The sequence below is a fragment of the Pristis pectinata genome, chromosome 8 (genome assembly GCF_009764475.1).
Source record: "Pristis pectinata isolate sPriPec2 chromosome 8, sPriPec2.1.pri, whole genome shotgun sequence".
Classification (NCBI taxonomy): domain Eukaryota; kingdom Metazoa; phylum Chordata; class Chondrichthyes; order Rhinopristiformes; family Pristidae; genus Pristis; species Pristis pectinata.
In genome coordinates, this window is record NC_067412.1 from 4,427,673 (window position 1) to 4,443,669 (window position 15,997).

Below are 15,997 nucleotides of genomic sequence, written 5' to 3' on the forward strand. Positions count from 1 at the left end.
TCTCTCTGTGCAGGATTGTGGAGAAGCCACACCTGGAGTATTGTGTACAGCTTTGGTTATCCTATTATAGCATTAAACTGGAAAGAGTGCAAAGAAGGTTTACGAGGATGTTGCCAGGACTCGAGGGACTGAGTTATAGGGAGAGGTTGGCCAGGCTAGGACTTTATTGCTTGGAGCGTAGGAGACTGAGGGGTCACCTTGTAGGGGTGTATAAAGTCATGAGGGGCATAGACACTGTGAATGTTCACAGTCTTTCTCCCAAGGAAAGGGAATCAAAAACTGGAGGGCATAGGTTTAAAGTGAGAGTGGAAAGATTTACAAGGGACCTGAGGGGCAACTTCTGCACACAGAGGGTGGTGCGTATATGGACAAGCTGCTAGAAGAAATGGTTGAGGCAGGTACAATAACATTTAAAAGACATTTGGACAGATACATGGATAGGAAACGTTTAGAGGGATGTGGGCCAAATGTAGGCAAATGGCACTAGCTTAGATGGGCGCCCTGGTGGACAGGGACGAGTTGGGCGGAAGGGCCTGTTTCCGTGCTGTATTACCCTACGACTGAACTCCCGGCAGAGGGGACTAAATTCCTCAGCCTCTTTCAGTGGTCGGTGGAAACTGGCAATAGTTCTTGAGAACTTTGCCAATGGGGCACTTGAACAGGCATCAACCAAGTCAAAGAAGGAACAGAACTCTCAGAATGCCAACTAGAACAGTGCTGGGTTATTACGGAGGCGCGAAAACCACAAGAAAGTGATGAGGCAACGGTTAATCAGGTCCAGCATCAGAAACTTGAGCTGCACATCCAATCTCATGGGTTTAACTCAGTAAAGAGAGAGGACAGGGTAATCTTTAACCTTGCACTATGACTACCCCACTCGTTTTGATTGTAAGAGTTGTGAGTCTTTGGAATTCTCTACCTCAAAGGACAGCGGAGATCCGGTTGTTAAATATATTCACTACTTTCTTGTCTGCAATAGAAGCTTCCTCTTTGAGTGGATTATTGAAGCAGACGAAGGATCAGGAAATAATCCCAAACTGTGACATTGATTTGGAGAATGATTATTTCTAGTTACTTCTAACGTCAATAAAAGTAGAGATTAAAAATTATTTTCTTTGCCTTCAACCATCTCCCATTTATATCATCCATTAATATTTCCCTGCAGTTTTTAATTTCCTTGACTATTTCTCTTTGTTTCATTTGCATATCTTCAAAAACAATCAAGGCCACACTTCTCGCTGCCTCAGTAAAGCAGCCAACATAATCAAAGAACCCACCCACCCCGGACGTTCTCTCTTCTCCCCCCTCCCATCGGGCAGAAGATACAAAAGCCTGAAAGCACGTACCACCAGGCTTAAGGACAGCTTCTATCCCGCTGTTATAAGACTATTGAACGGTTCCCTAGTACGATCAGATGGACTCTTGACCTCACAATCTACCTCGTCATGGCCTTGCACCTTATTGTCTGCCTGCACTGCACTTTCTCTGTAACTGTACACTTCATTCTGTATTCTGTTACTGTTTTCCCTTGTACTACCTCAATGCAGTGTTGTAATGAAGTGAACTGTATGGATGGCATGTAAAACAAGATTTGCACTGTACCTCTGTACATGCGACAATAATAGACCAATTTACCAAGAAGAGAAAGCACACTCTAACAAGTAACCCAGCCTAGGAAATTATTTTCAATGTTGGCGTTCTTTATTGTTCTGTGGATTTGGCAATTTGAGGTGCTTTCCACAACTAAGACATCAGACAATAAATATTAATTAACATGCACAGAAAATGTTCTGTTAAAAAGTTTCAACAAAGGAAACGACATCTCGACATTTATTAATGCCATTTAACTGTATCAAAATGTATAAATAAAAATGTGCTTGCTCTGTGAGATGTTAGTAAAAGTGTTGGGACTGCTCAGTATTGAGAGAGTGGCTTCTCTTTCAGGTCCTTTATGCTTTGACCATTGTCTTGAACTCTGCAATGCAAGAAAGAGGTTCAGAATGAACATGTTTGATAAAAAGCAACATTGTCAAATAAATTTACACGTAAAACGCCTGCTTTTGATTTCACCCACATCATTGACTCAACCTGACACAAGATCATCATAGGTTTGTATGAGGCAAGTGAAGGGAAGCAGATCGTTCAAGGAGTCGTGGGCACAGATTTAGGTAAAAGGAGGATACGAGGAAAAACTTTTTACTCGGGGATTACAAAAAATTCCACGGATGCTGGAATCTGGAGCAACACACGCCAGGTCAGGCAGCATCAGGTTGGAGGAACAACATTTTCTTCCTTGGTAGTCTCCAATGTGACGACATCAACATCGGCTTCTCTAATTTCTGGTGACCCTTTCCCTCTTCCTGCCCCTTTCCCCCCCCCCTTCTGTCTTCCCTCATTCCTGTGGCCCCTTCACCCTTGCTGTTTCCCCTTCCCCCACCCTCATGACCTGCCCGTCTATTCCCCACCTCCTTCCCTTTATTCCATGGTCCGCTGCCCTCTCCGACCGGATTTCTTTTTCATCAGCCCTTTGCCTCTTCTACCTGTCACCTCTCAGCTTCTTACATCTCCCCCCTCCTCCCCCACCCACCTACCTTCCCCTCCTCACCTGAACTCACCTGTCCCCTGCCTGCGTGTACTCCTCCCCCTCCCCCCACCTTCTTATTCTGGCTTCTGCCCTCTTCCTGTCCAGTCCTGATGAAGGGTCTCGGCCCGAAACGTCGACTGTTTATTTCCCTCCATGGATGCTGCCTGACCTGCTGTGTGTTACTCAGGGATTACTTAGCTGGGAATATTCTTATAGATGTGTATAAAATCAGGCAGCATAGATAGGGTGAAGGCACACCGTCTTTTTCCCAGGGCTGGGGTATCAGAATCTGGAGGGCTCGGGTTTAAAGTGAGAGGGGAGAGATTTAATAGGAACCTGAGGGGTAACCTTTTCATCCAGAGGGTGGGATTTGCTGTCAGCGGAAGTGGTTGAAGCAGGCACATTAACAACATTTAAAAGACATTTGGGCAGGTACATGGGTAGGAAATGTTAAGAGGGATATGGGCCAAACGCAGGCAAATGGGACTAGCTTAGATGGACATCTTGGTTGGCATGGGCGTTGGCCAAAGGGCCTGTTTCTGTGCTGTATGACTCCATGACTCTGTGACCTGCCTGGCCTTCTATCTTTTACCTGCATTAACTTGAGTTTATCCAAGACTCAGTAATCTAGTTCTGCTATCCAGAATTCATGATGGTGAATGATAAGTGCGTTCCAAAGATAATGGGATAAATACTTGAGAAAGAATAATTTGTAGGATTATAAGGAAGGAACAGTGGAATGGGAAGGAGGGGATTATTTCACAAGAAGCCAGCACAGAACCAGTGGGCTGACTGGCCTCTTTCTGTGCTACAACAATTCTATGACTCTATGATTGTCTTTGCATAAGATCATAGAACTTTATGGTACAGAGAGAGACAACTTGGCCCATTATGTCCTTGCCAGCTGAAAAGGGGGCATCTCGTCTAATCCTAGTTCTGAGCCCTGGTAGGTAACACTCATTCTCTGATGCAGTGCTGTTTTCTATAAAACTGGATCATTCATCTCCTGGTCTGTGCTCGGGATGGGAACACTGAGGGGGGAGTGATGGGGGTGGGTGGAAACAATTGGGCCCTCAGTGGAGTAAATACACAGTCACCAGTTCTCTTGCTGGTCAACTGTATTTGTCTTCTGTGACTGCCCTCCAGTTGAGTGAACTGCCAACACTCAGAAGTAAAACTACCAGGGCAAAGATGAGACACCAGAAGGTATAAGATTGTAAGTCAGCTCCTTCAGGGCTAGAAGATGACATAACTGAAAGGAGTAAAGATTCATAACAGCTAACATAAACTGGATGGAAATTAGACCTCAACCAATGACCCACTACTGAACATGATCACAGTTTAAAGATTATGTACATGGAAATTCTGGTTGCCCCAGAACATGGATATGAAGGATGTGGAGACTTTGGAGAGGGTGCAGAAGAGGTTCACCCGGATGCTGCCTGGATCAGAGGGTATTGGCTATAAGGAGAGGTTGGATAAACTTGGGTTGTTTTCTCTCGGAGTGGTGGAGGCTGAGGGGAGACCTGATAGAAGTTTAGGAAATTATGAGAGGCATAGATAAGGTAGACAGTCAAATTTTTTTTCCCAGGGGAGAAATGTCAAATACTAGAGGACATGCATTTAAGGTGAGAGAGGGAAAGTTTTACTTTTTTTATTACACAGAGTGGTGGGTGCCTGGAACGCGCTGCCAGGGGAATTGGTGGAAACAAATTTGGGAGATTAAATGTAAAGGGAACAAACACAGTTAATGGCAGGACACTGAATTGTGTTGATGTACAGAGGGATTTTGGGGTCCAAGTCTATAGCTCCCTGAAAGTGGCTGCACAGGTTGATAGGGTGGTAAAGAAGGCATATGGCATGCTTGCATTTATTAGTCGAGGCACTGAGTTCAAGAGTCAGGAAGTTATGTTGCAGCTTTATAAAACTATGGTTAGGCCACATCTGGAGTATTGCATTCAATTCCAGTCCCCCCATTATGGGAAGGATGTGGAGGCTTTGGAGAGGGTGCAGAAGAGGTTCACCAGGATGCTGCCTGGACTAGATGGCATGTGCTATAAGGAGAAGTTTGACAAACTAGAGTTGTTTTCTCTGCAGTGGCAGAGGCTGAGGGGAGACCTGATAGAAGTTTAGGAAATTATGAGAGGCATCGATAGAATAGACAGCCGGTATCTTTTTCTCAGATGCATGCACGTAAGGTGAGAGGGGGAATGTTCAAAGGAGATGTGTGGGGCGAGTTTATTACACACATAGTGGTGGGTGCCTGGAATGTGCTGCCAGGGGTGGTGGTGGGGGCAGATACGATAGAGGCATTTAAGAGGCTCTTAGCTAGGCACATGGATGTGCAGAGAATGGAGGGATGTGGACCATGTGCAGGCAGAAGGGTTTAGGTGTCACTAATTTAATTAGTTTGACACATCATCGTGGGCCAGAGGGCCTGTTCCTGTGCTGTACTGTTCAATGTTCTATGCTCGTTCTATGAATATGCATTGTAAAAGTATTTAACACACCATCAACTCCAATCTTTCCATCATGATCACTGTCTCCAGCAGCAAGGAAAGCGTTTGTCTCTTTCTCATTCAGTTCCCGGGCAGTAGCAGAGAACCTCTTCAGGAACTGTCTAAAACCAAGAAAAGGAACCAAGTCAAATCATTAACATCAAGGCATGGGCCCACGCTTTCTGCAGTTGAGAAGAACGAGAGGTGATCATATGGACGCAAACAAAATTCAGACACTGGGAGACAGTTTTGTAGGCTGGGGAACCTAGAACTGTTGGACACAGGAGAAACTGAGCAGCATTTAAAACTGAGATGAAGGCATTTCTGTACTCATTGGAGTTGCAATTGTCTACACCAGAATGCTAGACATATTCATTCGTAGTGTTGGGACATAGTGTGCTGATGATGGTCTGTCACGGAGTGCTGGGGATACTCAGCCACCAAAATCAATAGACTTGTGGACACTAATGGAAAAGGGAAATGGGGAGTGGGTGGGAATATGAACGGGATACAGGATCTTATTGAAAGATGGAGCAGACTCCAGGGCCTACTCCTGCTCCTTATTATGTTAATAGCGATTATTAATAATAACTGCTTGTACCTTCAAAAGGAATGGGGAGACAGTGTGAAGGTGGTGGTGAGGCAGTGGATCATACCGAATGGGAGAACAGGTTCGAAGGGCTGAACAGCCTACTCCTGTTCCTATCTTCTATATATGATTTTAAATAGACCATAATCAGAAGGGTAAACACAATTAGTATCTCAAATATCAACACTTCATTCATATAGTCCTTGCATCGTCCAAGTACGGTGCCTTCCCCACCGCACGGTGTGGGAGACACACTCAGTTGGACTAACACCACCATGGAATGATTGGAGATGGAAATGCATCAGTGCTCCGGGTCTCACGGTAAGTCTGTGCGGGGCGTAACACAGGACGAAACGGAAATAATCACAACAATGGAATGGACATTTACAATTGACAGCAATAACTATTGGCTTCTGACTGACCTTAAACTGGTGTGACCATCATTTCCTTTAAATCAATAATTGAGTTACATTTATCCCAGTCTATTCTGTGGCTTCTCTTATCAATCTCATTGGACCTTTGCGGGATTTAGAGGCACGGGAAATGCCCGCGGAGCCTGTGGTGCGGCTTGCAGTAGGACTCATTACCCAGGGTTGCCCCTGTCTCAAAGGAAAGACCGAAAATGCAAAGGACCCTCCCCCTTGGTCCAATCCAAAACTTCGCTTTCGAATGTTGGAGAAGAAACAAAGGATTGGAAGTAAATGTTGAAGCAAATGTTCTACAGTGAGTGATCTATCAATACATGAAGTAAGAATTGCGGTCCCTACTTCAGCTCTTCCACCTCAATAAATCCACTCTTATCCTCGTCCAGGATGTCGAAGACTTTGGTGAGTTCATCGTCTGACTTCTTAGTCATTCCACTGACTATGAAGAAGGTCTTGTGGTTGAATGCAGCTGTTAGTGAGATGGGGAGGGAGGGACAGGGAGAAAGGCATTGCAAAAACAGTGCGGTGTAGCCCAGGTACCCCACCCCCCCCTCCCCCGTCGCTGAAACCCACTCGGTTCTAGGGACACAGCACCATCCCCCCTCCCTCCCCACCCCCACCGTCCCTTCCCTCCCCACATGCTCCCCCTCCGCACGCCTTCCCTTCCTCCTTCCACACACCAAACCCCCTCCCTTGCCATACTCCACTCCCCTCACCCACCCCCTCCCTCCCCACACCTCCCCCTCCACACACCTCCCCCTTCCCTCCCTACACCTGCCCCCTCCACCTCCCCTCCCTCCCCCACCCACTCTTCCTACAATCCCCTCCTCCCTCCCCAAACCTCCCCCATCTCCCCCTACCTACACTTACCCTCCCTCCCTCCACCTCCCCTCCCTCCCCACACCCCTGCTCCCGAAACTCTCAAGCAACCCCTGACCCTCAGGTATGACTGCCACTTGCTTTTAGGGCTTGATTAGGGTGGGATGAGAGGAGGGGGATGGGGGATGAGGAGGGGGGAGTGGGAGGAGACGAGGACAGGTGGCATATGGGGGGTGGGATGGGGGTTTGAGATGAGGGAGGTGGGAAGAGGGTTGAAATGACAGGGTGGGATGTGGGATGGGAGAAGTAGGGTGAGGGGGTGGGTTGAGGGGGGTGGGATGAGGGGTGGGATGAGGGGGGTGGGATGAGGGGTGGGATGGGTGGGAATAGGGGGTGGGATGAGGGGGTGAGTTGGGATGATGGGGTGGGATGGGGGTTGGGTTGAGGTGGTGGGTTGAGGGGGATGGATGGGCATGGGATGAAGAGGTGGGATGAGGGGGTGGGATGAGGGGGTGGGATGAGGGGGAGTGGGACGGGGTTGGGATGAGGGGGGTGGGACGAGGTCGTGGGATCAGGAGGGGTGGGATGAGGGGATGGGATGAGGGGGTGGGACGAGGGTGTGGGATGGGGGGTGGGTTAAGGGGGTGGGATGAGGGGGTGGGATGAGGGGGGTGGGATGAGGGGGTGGGACGAGGGGGTGGGATGAGGGGGTGGGATGAGGAGGAGTGGGATGAGGGAGTGGGATGAGGAGGAGTGGGACGGGGTTGGGATGAGGGGGGTGGGACGAGGGCGTGGGATCAGGAGGGGTGGGATGAGGGGGGTGGGACGAGGGTGTGGGATGGGGGTTGGGTTGAGGGGGTGGGATGAGGGGGTGGGACGAGGAGGAGTGGGATGAGGGAGTGGGATGAGGAGGAGTGGGACGGGGTTGGGATGAGGGGGTGGGATGAGGGGGTGGGATGAGGGGGGTGGGACGAGGGGGTTGGGTTGAGGGGGTGGGTTGGGATGATGGGGAGGGACGGGTTGGGTTAAGGGGGTGGGACGAGGGGGTGGGATGGGGGTTGGGTTGAGGGGGTGGGACGAGGGAGTGGGATGAGGGGGTGGGATGAGGGGGTGGGATGAGGGGGTGGGATGAGGAGGAGTGGGACGGGGTTGGGATGAGGGGGGTGGGACGAGGGGGTGGGATCAGGAGGGGTGGGATGAGGGGATGGGTTTGGAGGTGGGATCAGAAGAGTGGATCGTGTTTGAAGGGCCACATGATGTATGACAAGGGCTCTGTCTGGGAACACAGGGAAACATTGCCCTCTCTACTGAGCATTCTCGGCGGTGGCTATAAATACCCCACGGAACATGGGCGAACAGCGCTGAAGAATTTCAGGGCTCCGGTGACTTTCTCTAAACTACCGTACGATCGAAGGAGAAGGCTGTGATACTTCACCAGAACACTCAGCCAGGGCTTTTTCGATGTCACTTTGGCTGAGTAGGGTGGTGATCTCGGTGGTCATTGTGATGCTAGAAAATAATAAACACAAAAATGATGAATCACTCACTGTTCTTTCTTCAGCAATCTCCTAAAAAGCATTTTCTTAACTAAAAAAATACACCATTCTCCTCTCCCTCGGTCTTCAGACCAAGTTTCCCGACGTGAGAGGCAACAGCATCGTATCTCCACTTGCTGAGCGGCTTCTGAAAGCAGGGCTGGTTTCTTGTGAAGTGGTGAGCACTCCCCCTTTGGTGTCGAGGACCTCGAGGAACCGACCCCTTTCTCGCAAGACGGGCGGTTAACTTTTCAAAGTTCCGATGGCAGGTGCATCATCTTCCATCGGTCCTCACCCCAAGAGTCCAGGGTTAAATTGCTTCTGACATTCCAAGGCTAAGAAAAGTTCGCTGGAAGAACCGGCAAGGAGCCACCCCAGGACTTTTCCTACTCGGCTCTTGACGTTGTTGGAAGAATTGATGCCGCTTTGAAAAGACCAGAAGGAAGAGTGAGAGGTCTGGAGTAACTCACCTGCTTCTGTGGCTCTTCTCTCTCTGAAGGCGGGTCAGCAGATGAGCGGAGCAATACAGCGTGAGGCCCGGGGGTGGTCAGCTCCTTATATACTTTTCATTTTGCAAGGCGTTTGCAGAATTCAAATTTCAGCGTCATCACGGCTCCTCCAACATGGAGAAGGGATCAGTGTCAAATAAACCTACCAGCTAATCATTTTTTTAGATCTATTTTTATCTGGGCAGAATTTATATTTAATAACAATCAATACCTTGCTTGCTGCCAGGAAGATTGATAAGAGTTTTATGATCTCCCAGATGTTAGATGAAATGATTTTTCTGTGCATGTTTGATAAAAGGATAACTTTCTCAGGTGGTTTATACGTTAAGTATTACCCCTGGCTCCATGAACTGGAATGATACATAGCATCTTTTAAAAATGTTTAATGTATAGTTTAGGGATTCCTGGGTCACCAGTTTGAATTTCCAAATTTTCTGCACTTGCAACTTTTTGTTATAGACACCTCTGTATTTTTTAAGGCAATCAACTTGGTCTATCAAGGCTGGCTCACAAAGCAATCCCATTCCCCCAATGATTTTGCCTATGACCTATTGTCCCCTAAGCATCCATCAGCTCCCACTAGGTTCGACCATGTACCTATACACCAGGGGCAATTTACAGTGGTCAGTTTATCTGCCAACCCCTGTGCCTTTGGGATGTTGGGGGGAGACCAGAGCCCCTGGAGAAACCCACACAGTCACAGCAAGAACATGCGGGAGGTTGGGGTTGCTGTGAGGCAGGGAATCTACCAGCTGTGGACTGTGCCACCCCTATTGCACCAGGATCTTTCATGGTTTCCTGCTTTGGAATCTGAGTTAGGGTATCGCTGAGTTGGATTAGTCACTGGCTGCGCTGCTCTCCAACATTCCTTCAATTTTACTGCAGCAAATGGACCTTTTGGCATATCAAGTCTATGCTGTCTCTTTGAAAGGAGCACTTCCCTGTCCTTTCCCTGCTGTCATGCAAAGTTTTCCCCATCAAATATTTATTCCTTACATTATGAAAGCTCCTATTGACTCTGCTTCCCTGGCCCATTAGATAGTGCGTTACCGATCACAATACAAATGGAAGAAGGCTCTGCAGCCCAGCTCATCCATCCTGACCAAGGTCCCTACCTGAGCTAGTCAAATTTGCCTGTGTTTGGCTCATATCCCTCTGAACCCTTCCTATCAATGTACCCGTCCAAATGTCATTTAAATGTCATTGCATTTGTACCTTTCTTTACCACTTCCTCTGGCAGCTCGTTCCACATACCCACCACCCTAGGTGTGAAAAACTTGCCCCTCAGGTCCCTTTAAATCTTTCCCCTCTCATCTTAAACCTATGCCCTCTAGTTTTAGTTAATGCTCAAATCAGCTACAATCTAATTGAATGGGGAATAGCATACAAGAGTCTGAATGGCCTACTCCCAATCTTCAGTTCTGTACAACTTAACTCTGCTACTTTCAGTAAATTGGTAAATTGGTCTATTATTGTCACACGTACCGAGGTACAGTGAAAAACTTGCTTTACATGCCATCCATACAGATCATTTCATTACAATGGTGCATTGAGGTAGTGCAAGGGAAAACAATAACGATAATGCAGAATAAAGTGTTACAGTTACAGAGTGCAGGCAGACGATAAGGTGCAAGGCCATGCTGAGGTAGATTATGAGGTCAAGAGTCCATCTTAGTCTTTTAATAGCAGGATAGAAGCTGTCCTTGAGCCTGGTGGTACGTGCTTTCAGGCTTTTGTATCTTCTGCCCGATGGGAGGGGGAGGAAGCAGAAAGAACGTCGGGGGTGGGTGGGGCCTTTGATTATGTTGGCTGCTTTACTGAGGCAGCGAGAAGTGCAGACAGAGTCTATGGAGGGGAGGCTGGTTTCTGTGATGTGCTGAGCTGTGTCCACAACTCTCTGCAGTTTCTTGTGGTCACAGGCGGAGCAGTTGCCATACCAAGCCGTGCTAACTTAATTGAATTATTTCTCTGAGAAGTAAACTTTAAATGCCAAGTTCCTGCATTTAATGAACAGAATAATTGCCCTTGTATTTAGTTACCTACGTCAATGTATCCTGCCTTATTCGATCCACAGAAGTTAAAGACAAATTGAGAGTGGATCAGTTCCTGCTAGTGATAGCAGTCACGAACAGACTTGCAATGATTGTTAACAATGACTGCACTGGTAATTCATGCAGGTCTTCTGTTTGTTGTTGGCTGATTTACATCTAGGTCAGAAATTGGCAACTTCGTGTGTGTGTGTGTGTGTGTGTGTGTGTGTGTGTGTGTGTGTGTGTGTGTGTGTGTGTGTGTGTGTGTGTGTGTGTGTGTGTGTGTGTGTGTGTGTGTGTGTGTTTTAAAAAAGGGATTCACTAATGCAAACATTGTCAGCCGTAGCTCAGTGCACAGCCCTCTCATCTCTAACTCCAGGGTTCAAGCACCACTCTGTAGGCTTAGCACAGAATCCAGAGTGGCACTGCAGTGCCCGCACTATTGGAATTGCTGACATTCATAAGAGAGGTTAAACCGAGGCTCCATCTGTCTTCTCAGCTACATAACATATCTTGTGGCGCTGCCTTGGAGAAAAGCAGAGGTGTTCTCCTCAGTGCCTGGCCAATGTTTATACCCAATCAACATCACTAAAAAGCAGATTATTTGGATGCTATCACATTGTTGTTTTGAGACCTAGCTGTGCGTAATTTGGCTACTGCATTTCCACGTTACAACAGTGACTACACGTCAAAAATATTTTATTGGCTGTGAAGTGGTTTGGCAAATCCTGAAGGCGTGAAAGAAGCTACAGAAAGCAAGTCTTTCCTTCTGTAATTGAGCGGAGGCCAATTAATTCATTCAAACTGACCATCCAAAGCCCTGCAATATATTGAATTCATTATTTTTCTCATTGAGACAGCAGGAATGAATCTACATTCCTTGTGAATGCCTGTATTAGTTAATCACCCACATGGTCTAATTATTTTGGTCTGGTCTTTGGAACCCCACCAAGATCTGAAAATATATATAACACAAAAACAAAAAATGTTGGAAACACTCAGCAGGTCAGGCCGCATCTATGGAAAGAGAAACAGAGCTAATGGTTCAAGTCCAAAACTCTTCATCAGAAAAATATAAAATCAATCCCACTTTATCCCAACCCTGTCACAATTTTGTCACACCATGGATAATTAGTTCCTAATTTAACTCAAAGAGTCACACAGCACAGAAATAGGCCCTTCGGCCCACCTTGTCCATGCTGACCATCATTTATACTAGTCCATTAACCAGCACTTGGTGCATAGCCTTCTATGCCTTGGAAATTCAAGTGCTCATGTGGATACTCCTTAAGCACTGTGAGAGTACCTGCCTCCACCACTCAGGCAGTGTGTTCCAGACTGCAACTAGTTCTGATCAAAGAAACACCAGAGACTGCAGATGTTGGAAGCTGGAGCAAGAAACAACCTGTTGGAGAAACTCAGCGGGTCAGGCAGCATCTTTGGAGTAGAGGGGATGGTCGAGGAATGGTGGTTTTGGGTCGTGAATCTGCATCAGGATCAAGTTCTGATTAAAGGACATCGGTCTAAAATATTATCTGATTCTTCCTCCATAGATGCTGCCAGATCTGTTGAGTGTTTTCAGCATAGTTTTAATTGCCAACATTCACACTAGATTGAATGGTGATGCTACATTGATCCACTTTGCCAGTTTAATATAATGAGCTGAAAGGGATAATTGAAAGGGATAATCCGGGCCATGCCATCTTCTCACAGCTCCCATTGGGCAGGAGGTACAGAAGCCTGAAGTCCCACACCACCAGGTTCAAGAACAGCTACTTCCCTTCAACCATTCAGTTCTTGAACCAACCAGCAAAACCCTAATCACTACAGTTTAGCAACAGCATGACCACTTTGATCACTTTGCACTAAAATGGACTTTGTCATTTTTTGTTCTAATTGTGTTCTTTCTTGTAAAAATTGTGTATAATTTATGTTTAATTTATGTTTTTTCTTGTGAATGCTGCTTAAATTCAAATCATCTGCAATCTAGTTGAATGGGAATAGCATGACTACTTTGATCACTTTGCACTAAAATGGACTTTGTTTTGTTTTGTTCTAATTGTGTTCTTTCTTGTAAAAAAAATTGTGTATGTGCTCGGTGGGAGACTGTTTTGGAGACAGTGACCATAACTCCTTGACCTTTACCCTTGCCTTGGAGAGGAATAGGAGCAGACGATATGGGAAAGTATTTAATTGGGGGAGGGGGAATTATGATGCTATTAGGCAGGAACCTGGGAGCGTAAGTTGGGAACAGATGTTCTTGGGGAAGTGCACAATGGAAATGTGGCGGTTGTTTAGGGTGGACCTGCATGGGGTTCCGGATAGGTTTGTCCCATTGAGGCAGGGTAAGGATGGCAGATTGAAGGAACTATGGTTGACAAGAGACATAGAATATCTTGTCAAGAGGAAGAAAGAAGCTTACCTAAGGTTTAGAAAGCATGGATCAGACAGGGCTCTGGAGAGTTACAAGGTAGCCAGGAAGCAAGGTTGCCTCATTATAGGAAGGATGTGGAAGCTTTAGAGAGAGTGCAGAGGAGATTTTCCAGGATTCTGCCTGGATTGGAGAGCATGTCTTATGAGGATAGGGTGAGTAAGCTGGGGCTTTTCTCTTTGGAGAGAAGGAGGATAAGAGGTGACTTGAGAAGTGATGAGAGGTGACTTGATAGAGGTGTACAAGATGATAAGAGGCACAAATCGAGTGGACAGTCAGAAAACTTTTCCCAGGGCTAAAATGGCTGATACAAGGGGGCATAATTTTAAGGTGATTGGAGGAAGGTATAAGGGGGATGTCAGAGGTAAGTTTTTTTACACAGAGTGGTGGGTGTGTGGAATGGACTGCCGGCAGAGGTGGGTTCCCTGCACCCACCACTCTCTGCGTAAAAAGCTTACCTCTGATGTCCCCCTTATACCTTCCTCCAATCACCTTAAAATTATGCCCCCTTGTGTTAGCCATTGTCGCCCTGGGAAAAAATCTCTGACTGTCCACTCGACCTTTGCCTCTTATCATTTTGTACACCTCTGTCAGGTCACCTCTCATCCTCCTTTGCTCCAAAGAGAAAAGCCCTAGATCGCTCAACCTATCCTCATAAGACATGCTCTCCAATCCAGGTAGCATCCTGGTAAATCTCCTCTGCGCCCTCTAAAGCTTCCCCATCCTTCCTATAATGAGGCGACCAGAACTGAACATAATATTCTTAGTGTGGTCTAATCAGGGTTTTATAGAGCTGCAACGTTACTTCGCAGCTCTTGAACTTAATCCCCCGGCTAATGAAGGCCAACACGCCATATGCCTTCTTAACAACCCTATCAACTTGAGTGGCAACTTTGAGGAATCTACGGACATGGACTCCAAGTTCCCTCTGTTTCTCCACACTGCTAAGGATCCTGCCATTAACCCTGTATTCCGCCTTCAAATTCAACCTTCCAAAGTGAATCACTTCACACTTTTCCGGGTTGAACTCCATCTGCCACTTCTCAGCTCAGCTTTGCATCCTATCAATGTCCCGTAGTGATCTTTGACAACCTTCTACACTACCCACAACACCACCAACCTTCGTGTCATGTTGACCAGAGATAAAATGTTTAAATGATACTGATTGAGATGTCTTCCCCTGCCTTTCCTTTAGGCATTCTTGATTTTCACCTGAGCAAAAGAACATAGGAAATGGAAGCAGGTGAAGCCAATCAGATCCTCATGCCTGCTCAGCCATTCAAAACGATCATGACCAAACTTTACTCCAGCACTACTTTCCTGCACTTGATTCCCTTAAAAATCTATTCATTTTCACCTTGATTTAAAGTTTCATAAATTATCTCTTGTTAAACCACTATTCGAAATGGATATAGCAGCATTAGCATTTTTGCTGAACTATGGAGCAGATAGTCACTGATGTTACGAGCCAGGTTGCTACTTGGTGAATGTCCCTTTAAGGGACCTGGGCAGTAGAGTAGTAGTAGTAGTAGTAGTAGTTGTTGTGTGTGTGTGTGTGTGTGTGTGTGTGTGTGTGTGTGTGTGTGTGTGTGTGTGTGTGTGTGTGTGTGTGTGTGTGTGTGTGTGTGTGTGCGCGCGTGTGTGCGTGTGTGTTATCTACAAGACGCCAAGAATAATTGGAGCGTGCTGGCCGTTTTGCACAGAGTCAAAGAGAGAGAGAGAGAGAGAGAGAGACACTGACTGCTGGTCTCTGTATCAATGGATGAAGAACAATAGCTGTGTCTGTCACTACAATCCATGTATGGATTTTTGGAGCAATCAACTGAAATCCACTTTGTCGTTAACCTGTACTGGAAAGCAGGTATTTCTGTGGGCGGCCACATGTAGAATGCCTTCAGGGTGGCAGATACTTCGGAGATCTTCGGAGATTGAGGTGTCGTACGGGTTCCATTGTGGAACATGTGGATTTCGTAAATTCTCTCTACATTCTCTCTACATTTTCTCTTCAGTGAATGATGGTTTTGCAAAAGCCTTTGCTCACATTTCACCTTATAATTGCTGAACTGAACTTTGAGAACTATTCCTGGACTTGGAGTTTGGGAATTTGCCACACACACATTTCAAGTTTAGTTTTGGGGTTAATGTTTAATATCTAATGTTTTCATTTTTCTTATTATTACAAGTAGTTATTAATAAAATAGTTTCTAACACTTATACATGGCTCATTGTGTTTCTATTGTTGCTGGCACGTAACACTGACACTGTGTAATAAACACATGGGATATCCACACTCGAACTTTTGCAGGGAAAAACTGATCTTCCCAAATGGAGTGAAAGAATGAAGAACACTGACAATGCCCCACAAGAACAGCAAAGAAGCAGCTGCTACCATCATTGGCCGAGAGACAACAGAGGGTGTTGGAAATGACAGCTTTGGCAGATGAGGCAGAGCCAGTGATTTGCAGTAGGATGTTCACACTGTGCTGTGTTGCCAAGGATCGTTACAATCATCTGACAGTGATTGAGCACCATTGCCGTCCTCCTGGATTTACTGAACCAGAGATGAATATCTGAAGG

General features: G+C 46.5%; 1 protein-coding gene across 1 annotated transcript; it reads right to left on the minus strand.

Moving 5' to 3' along the window:
- Nucleotides 1–1,949: 1,949 nt before the first annotated feature.
- On the minus strand, nucleotides 1,950–8,410 carry LOC127573147 (parvalbumin alpha-like). Its single transcript, XM_052021093.1, has 4 exons — nucleotides 8,351–8,410; nucleotides 6,439–6,565; nucleotides 5,095–5,204; nucleotides 1,950–1,975 (listed from the first exon to the last, which is right to left on the minus strand). The coding sequence occupies exons 2-4, from the start codon at nucleotides 6,525–6,527 to the stop codon at nucleotides 1,950–1,952; spliced, it is 225 nt and encodes a 74-aa protein (XP_051877053.1). The 5' UTR covers nucleotides 6,528–6,565; nucleotides 8,351–8,410.
- Between the last annotated feature and the right edge of the window lie 7,587 nt (nucleotides 8,411–15,997).

Coding starts and splice junctions, on each gene's coding strand:
- LOC127573147 (XM_052021093.1), bottom strand. CDS start 6,527: ATGACTAAGAAGTCAGACGATGAACTCACCAAAGTCTTCGACATCCTG. Junction 5,205..6,438: donor ATTGAGGTGGAAGAGCTGAA/GTAGGGACCGCA, acceptor TCTTGGTTTTAG/ACAGTTCCTGAAGAGGTTCT. Junction 1,976..5,094: donor TGGAAAGATTGGAGTTGATG/GTGTGTTAAATA, acceptor CTTGCATTGCAG/AGTTCAAGACAATGGTCAAA.